Source organism: Miniopterus schreibersii, assembly GCF_964146895.1.
Source record: "Miniopterus schreibersii genome assembly, chromosome: 10".
Taxonomy (NCBI): Eukaryota; Metazoa; Chordata; class Mammalia; order Chiroptera; family Miniopteridae; genus Miniopterus; species Miniopterus schreibersii.
Window position 1 is genome coordinate 50,768,713 of NC_138110.1, and position 13,800 is coordinate 50,782,512.

At 49.8% G+C, this 13,800-nt stretch overlaps 1 protein-coding gene across 1 annotated transcript in view; it reads left to right on the forward strand.

The window, feature by feature from the left end:
• Positions 1-13,800, forward strand: part of PREX1 (phosphatidylinositol-3,4,5-trisphosphate dependent Rac exchange factor 1) — a 158,926-nt gene that overhangs the window by 130,494 nt on the left and 14,632 nt on the right. Inside the window, exons 17-29 of the mRNA XM_081150139.1 lie at positions 140-232; positions 1,207-1,355; positions 3,093-3,178; positions 4,937-5,073; positions 5,442-5,562; positions 5,826-6,013; positions 6,300-6,461; positions 7,110-7,320; positions 7,764-8,040; positions 10,239-10,445; positions 11,800-11,888; positions 13,142-13,224; positions 13,385-13,475. Coding sequence (XP_081006265.1) covers positions 140-232; positions 1,207-1,355; positions 3,093-3,178; positions 4,937-5,073; positions 5,442-5,562; positions 5,826-6,013; positions 6,300-6,461; positions 7,110-7,320; positions 7,764-8,040; positions 10,239-10,445; positions 11,800-11,888; positions 13,142-13,224; positions 13,385-13,475 — 1,894 coding nt within the window. The remainder of the gene's footprint in view (positions 1-139; positions 233-1,206; positions 1,356-3,092; positions 3,179-4,936; positions 5,074-5,441; positions 5,563-5,825; positions 6,014-6,299; positions 6,462-7,109; positions 7,321-7,763; positions 8,041-10,238; positions 10,446-11,799; positions 11,889-13,141; positions 13,225-13,384; positions 13,476-13,800) is intronic.

The window sequence follows — 13,800 nt, forward strand, 5'->3', positions numbered from 1 at the left end:
TCCCGCACCCTTACCCCATATAGACCTGGGGCCTGAGAGCCGGTAGGATCACAGTCCTGTGGAGGCCAAGGCAGGGCTGGCTCCCGGCCTCCCTGTCATCCCACTGTCTCACCCGGTCTCTCCTGCTTTGGGCCCACAGATCCTGCCCCAGGAGGAAGACTATGGCTTCGACATCGAGGAGAAAAACAAGGCTGTGGTGGTGAAGTCGGTCCAGAGGGGCTCGCTGGCTGAGGTGAGGCCTCTTGGAGGGGCTGTGTGAGTAGGAGAGTGGGACGTGTCTCTCCATATCCCTTGAGGCAGCAGCAGATCCTGGAATGTCCTCCCTTACTTGTTGTCCATGTGGGGAAACTGAGTCCAGGGCCGTCTTGTCTGCCTCCTGTGTGGGGGTGGGGTGAGGGGGTTTGGGACACAGCCACCTCTGCTCAGGGCTGTCCTCCCAGTGTGTGCGCCGCTGGCTCTCTCTGCTGGCTCTGCAGGGAGGTGCAAAAAAAAGGTTCTGAATCAGCTCTGATAAAGAAAAAACTAACCATCGGTGGCTTGAATAAGATAAGTTTGTTGCTCTGTCATGGACACAAGGTCTGGAGGAGGAAGGAGAGTGAGTCTGTGTCAGGCCAAGGAGTCAGCCCCAGGTCCTCGCAGCTGCTCCCCGGGGTGTGGAGGTGGGTAGGGAGAGGCCCCTGCCACATTGTCCAGGCCCCTGCCTGTGTCCGTGCAGCGATTAGGAATGCTGTTGACAGCAAGTAGCCGCATGCCTGCCCCACAGTGGCTGGGACCATAGGACTTTGTTTTTCTAATGATCTAAGTGGTTAGAAGGAGATGGTTGTGAGAAAGAGATGTTGACCCTTGGTTGAGGGTCAGCAGCTCTTTGGCTTTCCTGGCCAAGCCCTCATGGTCACAAGGCTGCTGCCCCAGTTCGGTGTCTCCTGTCCTCACACAGCAGGGTAGGAAGCAGGGGCCGGTCACAGCAACTTCTCCTCAAGGGAGAACGTCTTTTCTGTTAGTGCCTCCAGCAGGCTTCCCTTCACAGCTCATGGGCCAGAACCGGGTCTCATCAGCCTGCAGTGGGGAGGGGAATGTGGTTGCCCTGGGGGGCACTCTGGTCATGTGTGGTCCCTGGCCTGGTACTGTGCTGCTTGAATGTATTCGAGGACCTTAGCGAGGAGGAAAGGAGACTAGTAACCTGGTGTGCGTGTCTCCCCTGCCAAGATGGCCGGCCTGCAGGTGGGGAGGAAGATCTATTCCATCAACGAGGACCTGGTGTTCCTGCGGCCCTTCGCGGAGGTGGAATCCATCCTCAATCAGTCGTTCTGCTCCCGCCGCCCACTGCGCCTTCTGGTGGCCACCAAGGCCAAAGAGTAAGTGTCTTCAGCTGCCAGGTGTCCCACCCACCTTCCTCTCAGGTCGAGGAGTTGCCTGAGTAGTGCTGGGGGTGGTGGGGGGGGCCTGAGCTGTCCTGGTTCCCCATGGGTGGGGCTCATCCTGTAGGCACATGACATGAGGCCGCTACCTTCAGTCATTCATCCGGTGTTGATTGAGCGCTGGCTGTGTGTCATGGTGTTTCAGGGTCTGGGGATCCAGCTACGTCTGGATGGATACATTTCTACTCTTCATAGATCTCAGTCTGGTTGGAGGGTAGAGCAGGAGACAGACACTAACACAAAAAATGGAAAAGTAAGAGACATACTGAACCAGGTGGTAGTAAGTGTGGACCAATATATAAAGCTGGGAAAGGAGATGGGCCCTGTTGGGGGATGGTAGTCAGGGTGCCACTGAGAACGGAGGTGAAGACTCCAAGGAAGTAAGGGAGTGGGTCAGGGGACTTGTGTAGAAAGAGGGCTTCAGGCAGAGAAAACAGCCAGTGCAAATGCCCTGGGGAGGAATCTGGCTGGTGTGTTTGAGGAGTAGTGAGGAAGCTGATGGGCTGGGGCAGAGTGAGCGAGAGGGAGGGATGGGTAATGGGGTCAGCCAGACAGTGGAGGCCAGGCCCTGTAGAACCTTGTGCCCACAGTAAGGACCGTGGAGCCACTTGGAGGCTCTCAGCAGAGGTGAGGCGTGATATGATGTAGGTTCTGGCAGAACCTCTCTGGCTGCAGGTGAAGACTAGATTGTGGGAGGCAGAGGTAGAAGCAGGGGCGTGGTGAGGAGGCTGCTGGACTGGCCTGTATGGCAGCAGGGGGCTGGTGAGAAGTGGTTGGATACCAGATATAGGTACAGGAAGAAGCATTTTCTATTTTAAAAATTGTGCATTTGGTATCCACTTTTCCCTTCTATTTAAGGCAAATGCTTCCAGTTTTCTGTTGACAGGAGTGATGGAAAGTTTTAAATATGATTATTTAAGTAAAAAAGCAAGTCAATTTAGGGAAAATGATTGGTTGGTTGGTATGTGGATGTGACAGAAATCACCAAAGTGGAACATCCCTGTCTTAAGTCTGGAAACACCTGGGGTTTGAGAACAGGCTCCCAAGATGGCTTTATCTGGCTGGTGGGGACGGGAGGGAGGTCCTGAAAGCTGTTGTGGGGGACACACCTTTGATGAGAAGCATTGAAGCCCCTGGATTAATGACACCCACCGCACGATCCTGGCAGGTGCCACCTGCCCAGCTCTGGTGTTCCAGCTGCAGAATGCCCAACACCTGGGCTTTCAAACCATGCTCTCTAGGGGACACGTGTGGGCATTTTTCTAGAGTCAACACCAAGATGTGCAGATCACTTATCACCCTTCTATCTATGATTGTTGAATAAAATATTCACTGGCTGAGATGCTGCTCTAGCCACCAAGAGGCCTCCTCCCGCCAGGAGAGTGACGGAGAAGGTAGAGCGTGATGAGGAATTTCTGTGTGTGGACTGAAGCTCCATGGGCAGGCCAGGCCAGGCCAGGCCGGTGGTACAGATTCACCGGAGATCCTGGTGGTGTGGGCTTTGGTTAGGCTAAGTGAGGTTTCTCTGTATATTTGGGAGCTGGAAAGCATGGCGCTGCTATTATTTTAGGCTGGATTTCCCAAAAGCCTAGGAGGCAGGGACTCCTCAGGATGGCCCCCTGGGCTATTGGGGGTGATGCTGCTTTTCCTCATGGCTGCTTCTGCCTGGTGCAGGATCATCAAAGTCCCTGACCATCCAGAGGCTTTGTGCTTCCAGATCCGTGGAGCTGCCCCGCCATACGTCTATGCCGTCGGGAGAGGTGAGTGGGAGCCTAACAGACAGAGGGGAGCTTTGGGAGATGGGTCTGTGTGTGTGATAGGAGTTCAGGGCCACCCAAACCATTACTGCCAGGCCTGTGCCTCACAGTGCACCATTAGCACTTACTTTTTTTGCTTGAGTCCAAGGCTTGCAAATGCAAATACCTATGGGAGTTGGGGAGTTACAAATGGGTAACTGAGAGGAAGACAGTAGGGAGTGGTGAGGACTATGGCAAGGGGAAAAAATACCCATTCACTCTAAAAAGGACCATCTTCCTCAGCTCAAGCTTGTTATTGCCAGGCAGGACTATGGGCCCACTCTTGCCAGATCTAATTTTTTAAGAGAAGTGAGATGTGAAATTTGGCATGCTTCTCTGGCCAGATTCAGACCATGGGCCAATAGTTTGAGACATCTGCTTTCTGTGTTGCCTTCTTATATGCTGCTTAAGGGGTTTCTCTGTCTTGAAGATAAAACCAAATCAGTCTGAGATACTGGGCTATGCACTCTTTTTGCATCTAAGGGCCCCACTTTTAAAGTTTAAACATTAATTGTCCACTTTTATTGTCATATTTGTACTTTTAATATGTATTAATTAAGAAAATGCATGTCAGAATAGAAAACTACTCAGAATTTGTTACTATTTTAAAGCGCGGTTTTATTTTATACATCCTTAAAACAGGGGCTCTCAACTAGGGCAGTTTCACCCTCCAGAGGACATCTGGCAATGTCTGAAGACATCTTTGATTGTCACAACGGGTGGGGGGGTGCTACTGGCATCCTATGGGTAGGGAGCAGGGATGCTGCTAAACATCCTAGAGTGTGCAGGACACTTTCCTACAACAGGGAATTATTCAGCCCAAAATGTTAGTAGTGCTGAGGTGAGAAACCCTGCCTTAAAGCATCTACAGAGAAGAATAGGTGTTTATAGGTGAACCAGACAAAAATAGTAAAATAGCTGATATTTCTTGAGCACTTACTAAGAGCCAGGCATGGGCAAAGTGCTTTAACTCACTGAATCTCTCACAAACCCTATGGTAGATACTGTTAGTGTCCTCATTTTATGGATAAAGAGACTAAGGCACAGAGAGGTTAAGGAACTTACCAAAGGTCACACGGTTGGTTAGTGGCAGAGCCTGGGTTTGAATCCAAGCCCCTTGGGTCCAGGCCTGTGCTCGTCACTATCACATTGTGTAAGCCTGATATTCTCTCATGTACAGACAAAGTTTGGCATTCATTTGTATTTCCAGACCCTTTATATTAATCACACAGAGCCCTGGGGTCCAAGACCTACAATTTGGGAATTGTGGTACAGCTAAGAAAACATGCGTTTGGAGTCCTGTAGACCTGGATTTGGATCCTGGCTTCTCCTAGCTACGTGACCTTGAGAGAATTACTTTGCCTCTCTGAGCCTCAGTTTTCCTTTCTACAGAATAGGGCTGATCCTGGTCCCAGTATCACAGGTTGTTGCGGGACTTTGAAGGAGATGAAGCTTTAGAGTGAAATGTACCTGGGAGGCTAGCTGCTATTTCTCTGAGCCTCAGTTTCTACTTCTGCAAAATGGGAATGCCAGTCCCTGCCCTGCCTACTGGAGTGGGTCAGAGAATGGCACCAGGGTGGGAGGGATGGAGGCAGAGTGTTTGGGTATATGTTTGGGGGTTGGGTGGAGGACAGTGCTCATCTGGATTCTCGCCCTTGCCAGCAGCACTGCCCAGGCCCTCTTTGCCTGGCATTCATCCTCAAGCCCTCCCATCTCCCTTAGGCTCAGAGGCCGCGGTTGCAGGGCTCTGTGCTGGCCAGTGTATCTTGAAGGTCAACGGCAACAACGTGATGAATGATGGTGCCTTGGAAGTCCTGGAGCACTTCCAGGCATTCCGGAACCACCGAGAAGACGCCCTGGTAAGCCACCCAGCTGCCAAGGGGATCAGGGAAGCCCTGCTTAGTGGGTGGGAGGGGGTGGGAGGGCCACACTCCCTTCTCTAGAAAAAAGTTTTATGCACCCAAGGATCTGACTTACATTTTCCAAGGCTCCCCCCTCCCCCGGCTTCTGTGAGGAATATAGACTATAGAGGGTGAGGGCTGAATGTGGCCGGAGGCCCTGCAGGAAGATTCCAGAGCAAAGCCTTGGAGGCCTCTCCGAAGGTGGTGTCACCGCCAAGCTAAAAGCCTGAGTTTCGGAGTGGGAGAGCCATTTGCACCTTTGCCTGTCCCTTCCTCCCTGGGCTCCCAGTGCCATAGCTGCCCCTCTTACTCTGATCCCCTCACAGGGCCTGTACCAGTGGATCTACCATACCCCTGAGGATGCCCAGGAAGCCCGAGCCAACCAGGAGACCCCTGGTGAGGACCCTGGTGGAGAGGGGGCCCAGGAAGAAGACCAGCCCAACTCAGGTAACAAGGCAGGCATGCAGTGTAACAGAGACTCTAGTGGGGACTTTTCTGAGCCATATAGACTGGGAATAGGACACAGGGTTGATTTTTAGCAGAACAGTCTAGGACAAGGGGTGAACAATAGTGGGCTGGCAAATGGAATAGAGCTGTAGCACAGGCTTCAGTTTCCTTGGCTAATGGGAGCTGTCCGTGGTGCTGGGCTGGGGGCCTGCTGACTGGGGTGGAGCCCCCTCCTCAGGGTTGTCTGTCCTTTTCACTTTCAGCCTCCCCCCTGCTGTCCCTGGGCCCCCAGCTGAGCCTGCGTGAGGACAGCCCTGTGGTCAGCCTGAATGTGGACAATGTGCACCTGGAGCACGGTGTGGTGTATGAATACGTGAGCACCGCAGGCATCAAGTGTCACGTGCTGGAGAAGATCGTGGAGCCCCGTGGCTGCTTCGGCCTCACTGCCAAGGTCTTGCTGGGCACTGCAGTGCCTGACCCTGGCGGGTGGAGCAGCCTAATTTCCTTTCCTCAGAGTTAGCCTGGAGCCCTGAATTATAGTCTCTGCCCCACCACATGGGACTTAGGAGAGTGACTTTTTATCTCTTTAGTCTCAGTCTATGCATCTGCAAAATGGGCCATTAATAGATCTGACCTCATGGGGCTGTTAGGAGGCGTACAGGAGTCACTGCAGATAAACTGCTTACGACCCTCCTTGGTGCACAGTGTGTACTCAGGAGTTATTAATGTTTCTGCAGATCCTTGAGGCCTTTGCTGCCGATGACAATGTCTTTGTGCAGAACTGTGGGCGGCTCATGGCCCTGAGCAACAACATCAAGACCATGTCCCATTTTGAGTTTCGTAACATCTGCGACACCAAGCTGGAGAGCATCGGCCAGAGGATTGCCTGCTATCAGGAGGTACCTTTACCCTCCTGGGTATCAGCCTGGGGTATTTTGGTTGTAAATGTCAAAACTCACCACAACTTAGCTTAGACATATAGGAGAATTTATTGGTTTATATTACTGAAAAGTCCAGAGGTGAACTTCAGGCATGGTTTTTTCCAGGGGCTCAGATATCAGTATCATAAAAACATGTCCCCTCTCCTCCTCTTGACTTTATTTTCCCATGTTGGCTTTGCTCTCAGGCAGGCCTTCTTGTCATGTGGTAGAAAATGGTCTCCAGTAGAAAAGGAACTAGAGGGCTTCTGTTGGCTTGAGTCCCTTGCCTAGCCCTGTACCAGTAACTGCAGGGATGAGGAGGTGGCCTTACCTGGACCTCATGGACTGTGGGTGGGTGAAGAGATGGCTTTTCAAGGGCAGCTCACATGTGCAGCTAAAATAGAGAAGTGAATGTGGGTAGATACTCAGAGGCCTCAGATTTCTCCAGACTTTCCCTGAAATCTGGATCCAGTGAAAGGCAGTGTAGGGGAATCCATTTTTCCATTGGAGCTATTCATTTAGTCCAATTTGGAATGTCTGGCCTAGGTCAGGATAAAGCGGGTACTGGGGGTAGACCAGAAGTCCCAGAACCCTGAATCATGACCTCATGTCCCCACCTTTTGTCAGTTTGCAGCTCAACTGAAGAGCAGGGTCAGCCCACCCTTCAAACAAGCACCTCTGGAACCCCATTCTCTGTGTGGCCTGGACTTCTGCCCCACCAATTGCCACATCAACATCATGGAAGTGTCTTACCCCAAGACCACTCCCTCCATTGGCAGGTCTTTCAGCATTCGCTTTGGTCGCAAACCCTCCCTCATTGGCCTTGACCCAGAGCAAGGTAACTGCATTTCTACTTGTCTGTTAGAATTTGTGTTTGGATCTCACACTACAGATACTTAAACAGAAACGTGTCTGGAGGTCAGTGGTCCAGGGCTGGAATGGTGGCTTCCTAGTCTTTAGGGATCTAGGCTCCTATCTTACTACACCGTGATCTCTATATGTGGCTTTCACCCTGAAGGATGCCTTGTGGTATAGAATGGCTGCTGGAGTACCAGTCGTCATGTCTGCATTCCAGGCAGGAAAAGATCACAGTAGTTAAAGGCCTATTGGCACTAAGCTGAAACTTTCATCATGAAGTAATCTAGTAGATTAAAATAATATTTAAAAGGGAAAATTCTTTTATTTATTGGGATCTTAGAAATGGGTTTATATACCTCTGTCCAAGAAGGTTGTGGGTGTCTGGGTACTGTTTCCAAGTAAGCTCTTCCTTTCTCCATGTAGGCCACCTGAACCCTATGTCCTACACCCAGCACTGCATCACCACCATGGCTGCCCCATCCTGGAAGTGCCTGCCTGCTATGGATGGGGACCCTCAACGCCAGGGTCCCCATGACAGCAGCTTTGGGCCAGCCAATGGGGCCCTGGGCCTGGATGACCGGGGCCTGAGCTTTCTCCTCAAGCAGGAGGACCGTGAGATTCAGGATGCCTACCTGCAGCTCTTTACCAAACTGGATGTAGCCCTAAAGGAGATGAAGCAGTATGTCACCCAGATCAACAGGTGAGCCCTGGCCCCAGGAAAGAATTGCAGGGGGTGGGGGGGAGGTAGAGTGTTAAAATCAGGATTCTTTGTAGTGGGGGGCTGTCCTCTACATCATAGGCTATTTATCAGCATCCCTAGATACCAGTAGCATCTCTGTTTCCCAGCTGTGACAAACAAAAATATCTTCGGACATTGCCAAATATCCCCTCGGGGGACAGGGGCCAGATCACTCCTGATTGAGAACCTCTGCTCTAATGAAAGGTAGACATAGGCAGCAATCAATAGTAGAGGCTAAAACTATTTGGCGAAAGGTTTGGGGGACTTCATAATTTCAACAGAAAGAGAGATGGCAGGACATGGTGTCCCTTTTGGTGTAATGCAACAGGGCACACACAGCACCACCCACAAAGCATTCTCACCAACAGAAATTACACCATTTGCTAATCAGAGCTCCAGGTCTCACTCACTAAACTGTAGGATGTCGGGGATAGAGGATGGTGATGTGGCATCTTGGGGCGCAATTGGCCAAAGTCTAGAGGGAGGGTGATTCTAGATGGCAAATGACCCAGTTTCTTTAACAAATAACTGATAGGGGTTTGGGTGGGGAGCAAGAGGAGGATCTGTTAGAAAAGAGACATACCGACCAAATGCAGTGTCTGGACCTGGTTACGGTTCTGTTTCTAACATACCATATTTGAAAAGACACTTTTGAGACCCCAGGGACATTTGAACATGGACTGAGTACTAGATGATATTAAGAAATTACTGATTTTGTTAGGTATGGTAATAGCTGTCTGGTTAGGTTTAAAAGTGTTTCTCAGCCTTGACACTACTGACAGTTGGGCTGGAAAATTCTTTGTGGTGGGCCTGTCCTGTGCATTGTAAGATATTTATTTAGCAGCTTCCCTGGTCTCTACTCATTGGATGCCAGTAGTTCTCCCCACACCCATCCTACTTCAGTTGTGACAACTAAAAAATGTCTATTAACATTGGTCAATGTTTGCCTCTCCAGAAATATGCTAAGTTGCTCAATGTTTCCTCTGGGGGGTGGTGCAGAATCACCCCCAGTTGAGAACCATTGCTTTAAAGAAAGCCCTTCTGTGCTATGTGCACATGGGAAAGTGTTTATAAAGGAAATTGATGATATCTTAGATAGGTTTTACGTACTCCAGAAAGAGAAAGAGCAACAGGAAAGATTGAGGAAACAAAAGTGAACCCCAAGTTGCCATGGTTGAAGCTGGCTATGGGTACCTGGTGTTCTTCATACCGTTCCCTCTACTTTCATGTATGATGGAAATTGTCCATGATAAAAGAAAAAATATCGTAGGGTCTGGAGGCCTGAGTCTGAATCCTGGCCCTGCTACTTATTAGTTGTATGACCTTGGACAAGTCGCTTAACTTCTCTGCGCCTCAATTTCCTTATCTGTAAAATGTAGCTGATCATAATACTGACCTTATTGAGATGTAATAGGATTGTAGCAGCCAGGGTTCATTGCTCACTTACAAGGCACCAGACACTCTTCTAAGCACTTTACGTATTTTAACTCCCTTAATCTTCATACCATCCTGGGACATAGATGCTGATATGACTCTATTGTACAGATGAGGAAACTGAATCTCAGGGAGGTTAAATAATTTGTTGTAGGTCTTTAAGCTAGTAAGTGGCAGCATCGGGATTTGAATCTGGGGTTTGTCTGTTTTAAAAACCTATGCACTTGACCGTTAATGATACTTTCTCCCATGGGTTGACAAACTATGGCCTATGGGCCAAATCCAGCCCCACTGCCTAGTTTTCTTAAAGTCTCATTAGTTAGTACACAGCAGGCTCATTCATTTCCACATTGTCTGTGGTGCTTTCGCACGAGGGAAGCAGGGTTGAGTAGTTCTGAGACAGTATGGCCTAAGAAGCTGAAAAGATGTCTCTCTGAGCTCTTACAGCAAGTTTCCCTGTCGTGGTCTATGCCTCAAACCTTGAGCAGCTCGGCCATGAAATAAAGAACCTCAGTGTGTCACGCCCTCTACAGGAGGGACAGCGGCAGTGCTCCTGCAGAGTTGCTGTGGGATTTTCAGGGATGGGACACAAAGCATTTGATGGCTCCCTCTATCCGGGTCGGGTCGAAGGCGAGGCCTGAGATCAGGACCTTGCCTGGAGCCTCCATGGAGGCCATTGACGCCACTGGCACGTGCCTCTAAGTTCAGAGTCTTTGCTCCCACAGGCTGCTGTCCACCATCACGGAGCCCACCTCGGGAGGGCCCTGCGACCCGCCCTTGGCCGAGGAGGCCACGTCCTCTCCATTGGTCAACGAAGAGAGCGAGATGGACAGGACCGACCACGGGGGCATCAAGAAAGTGTGTTTCAAGGTGTCTGAGGAGGATCAGGAGGACTCGGGTCACGACACCATGAGCTACCGTGACTCCTACAGGTGGGGGCAGCCGTGGGCATCGTGTGGCGTTTGACAGGGATGGCCAGTAGGACAGTTGAGGCGACTGACCTGTGGGAAAGACAGAATTAGAGGGACATTTTCCAGGAAGCAGTGGGATGGGGCAGTGTTGCTAAACCATATGGTTCTGGGGGTTATCTAAGCCCCCAAAGCCATCCCAGATGCCCCCTCGGCTCCCCTGCCCCAAGGCCAACGTTTCAGGCTCTGGCCCCTGTGGACACCACCTGCCCATCCTGCTCCAGTCCCAGTCTACACACGCTGATGGAGTGTGGGCAGAGAAAAAGTAAAGATCTGTGGTGTGTCTTAAAACTTACATGGTTTCTGCAATAAACACTGCTTATTTTTACTTGATCCAAGGAGGAAGACAATTTTTTTCCTTCCTAACTCTGAGAGGGTCTGAGTTGTTTTTTTACTAGTTAAGCTAATAATAACAAGATCAGTGAAGTCCTAATTAGTGGGTTAAATGGACTAAAAACTCAATTTCCTGTAATAAACCGTATAGTGGGTAAGTGGAGGTCCTTACCACAAATAAACAAACTCTGTGGGCTCCAGTGAAAGGTTATGTAACATTTGAACGTGTGGTCAGAGAAGAGCCTTAGAGGGGCGCTTCATTTGTTTAGGGCAAAATACAGAACTGCTCAAATTTGACGAAGACCTTTGCCCAGGCCTCCCAGCATTCGTGTCTTTCAGTCTTCAAGTGGTCTGACTGGTCTCTGTTCCTGGCTTGATTTCTGTATAACCAGATGTTCTGCTAACTGGCACCGTGTGTTCCCAGTGCCTCCTGTCCATAGCCCAAGATTTCTCCATCTCTTTGGGTTTCCATCCTTACATTTTTGGGTCCTCTGCTTTTTCCTTTAATTGTCAAAAAGGTGAAGGAAAGAATTTCAGGACTGTGGTTTTTGATTCCCATACCTTCTGAATTCCTGGACATAAGCTAAGAGAACACAGTCCTGTCCTCAGGAGGTTCCCAGCCAGGCTGGGGAGACAGAACACGGAGCCATGTGGTTGAGTGTGGCGTGTGCACACATGTCCAGGAGCCAGGCTGTCCCACCAGAGCAGTGACAGAAGTTTACTCCCAAGTAGAAGCAATTTACTGTCCTCTTACTATTTCTGCGTTTCTGTGCTGGGGGCTAGAAATGTTTCTCCACGATCAGAAAACCAGCCAGGACTGCCTTCCCTGTCACTGGCACTGGTGGTAGGTCCCAGCACCCTCTCTGGGCCAGTTGTCCCCCGAGGAGCCAGGGATTTTGTCTTCATTCCAGAAAGTGGGTTGTGGGTGCTGGGACCAGAGGGTGTGAGCTGAGGGTGACTCCTGTCTTCCTGTGCCCTTTTGCAGCGAGTGTAACAGTAACCGGGACTCTGTCCTGTCCTACACCAGTGTGAGAAGTAACAGCTCCTACCTGGGCAGCGACGAGATGGGGTCTGGTGAGTGTAGTGGCTTGTGCTCGAGGGCGGGGGACTCCCCTAAGTGAGATTTTGTTTTATTTTTATTTCATTTTACTTTACTCTGTGTGATATTATTTTGTATTATGTTACATAGTGTGGTAGTGTCTTTCCTTTCATTCGCTCATTCAGCACATTTTATTGAGCACCTGTGTTGTGCTGGGACAAGTGAATGAAACAACAGATCCTGGTCCTCAAGGAGCTGACGTTTTCCACAAATGTCATGGGCACCGAACACATGAAAACATACATGATGCGATCAGAGAGTGTGATGAGTTGCTCTGATGTCACTAAAATTGGCTGACCTGATGTTTTCCATAAAAATGATGTGCTCAAACCAAAAATTCAAATGACCCAGAAAAGCTCAAAAGAATTACAAGAAAATAGGTCAGAACCCCCAGAAATGACCACTGGTGACATGTGGAGATCATTGGTGAACACACTTCTGCACAGTTGGGCATGTGGGTGATGGCTGGATGGATATGTAAATGATATTCTACAAATTAGGTTATACTGTACTTACAACTTTTTCTGAGACTGAAATTTGCTTTGGTTTTAGTTTCATTGATTTCAGCCTTTAAAATTTTTATTTTGTGAATAGTCATTCATTCACGTGGTTCATAATTGAAAAGGCTCGAGAGGGTGGGCAGTGACAAGCCTCCCTCCCACCTCATAATCCCATCTCCCGGTTCCCGAGCTCCCACTGTCACAGCTGCCTGTGTGACCTTCCAGTGGTAGTCTGGGCATCAAATTTTAATTTTAATTTTTTTTTCAATTTAACAGAAGAGAAAGAAGCATAAGTAACATTGAAAATGTTGCTGAACTTTAGATAAATATTTCATCACATAAGACATTCTGCTATAAAAACTGTCCCTGGGGAAGTTTTAGGAAGGAACTAAAACAGGTCGGGGATAGATGGGGAGACTTGGGGTCCAGTTCCTTCTCTCTGGCTTACAGTCTCCTCATTTGCAGAGTCTCAGAAATAGAAACAATGACTTACAGTTGCGTGATGCTTTAGTTCCTGTTGCCCATTTTGAAGATGAAGAAACCGAGCCTCAGAGAGGTTGAGAGATTTGCCTACAGTCACACAGCCAGGATCCGAGTCTCTCAGACTCCAAATCCACTATGGATTTTGGGGCTCTGTTGCTCTGTAGCCTCCTTGAGAAGGAGGTTGGGAAGGTGTGAGATGGGACAGAAATTGTTTGTTGATGAGTGTGGCTTCATCCTTCTGCCAGGAGACGAGCTGCCCTGTGACATGCGGATTCCATCAGACAAGCAGGACAAGCTTCATGGCTGCCTGGAGCATCTCTTTAACCAGGTAGGACCTTTGTTCCCACCCCTAGCCTTACCTTGGGTTTCTCCTGTCACCCCTGGTGAGAACCCATAAGCCAGGAGCTGGGCCAGGGCAGGGAATCATGGGTCCCTGCAACCTGGAGGGCCACAGGGGCCACACTAACCTTGAGCTTCCTGCCGGCCAGGTGGACTCCATCCACGCACTCCTCAAGGGGCCAGTCATGAGCAGGGCCTTTGAAGAGACCAAGCATTTCCCCATGGACCACAGCTTGCAAGGTGAGCACAGGGGCGCCCCTCCGCAGGGCTGGGAATGACATCCAGCGAGCATCCAACAAGGAGGCAGCTGCTGATGGGGAATGTGTGCTGGACTGGGGTGGGACACAGGCTCACACTCTCAGCCTTGCCCCACTCCTGCCCAGTGGCTAAGGGCTCATCCAGGGCTCAGCAAGTTCCGCCCATGGGCCAAATGCAGCCCATAGTCTGGTTCTGTATAGACTGTGACCTGAGAATGATATTTTCATTTATAAAGAGTAGTAACAACAAAATAAAACAAAGAAACAAAGAATCTGTAACAGAGACTGTAAGCCATGCAAAGCCTGAA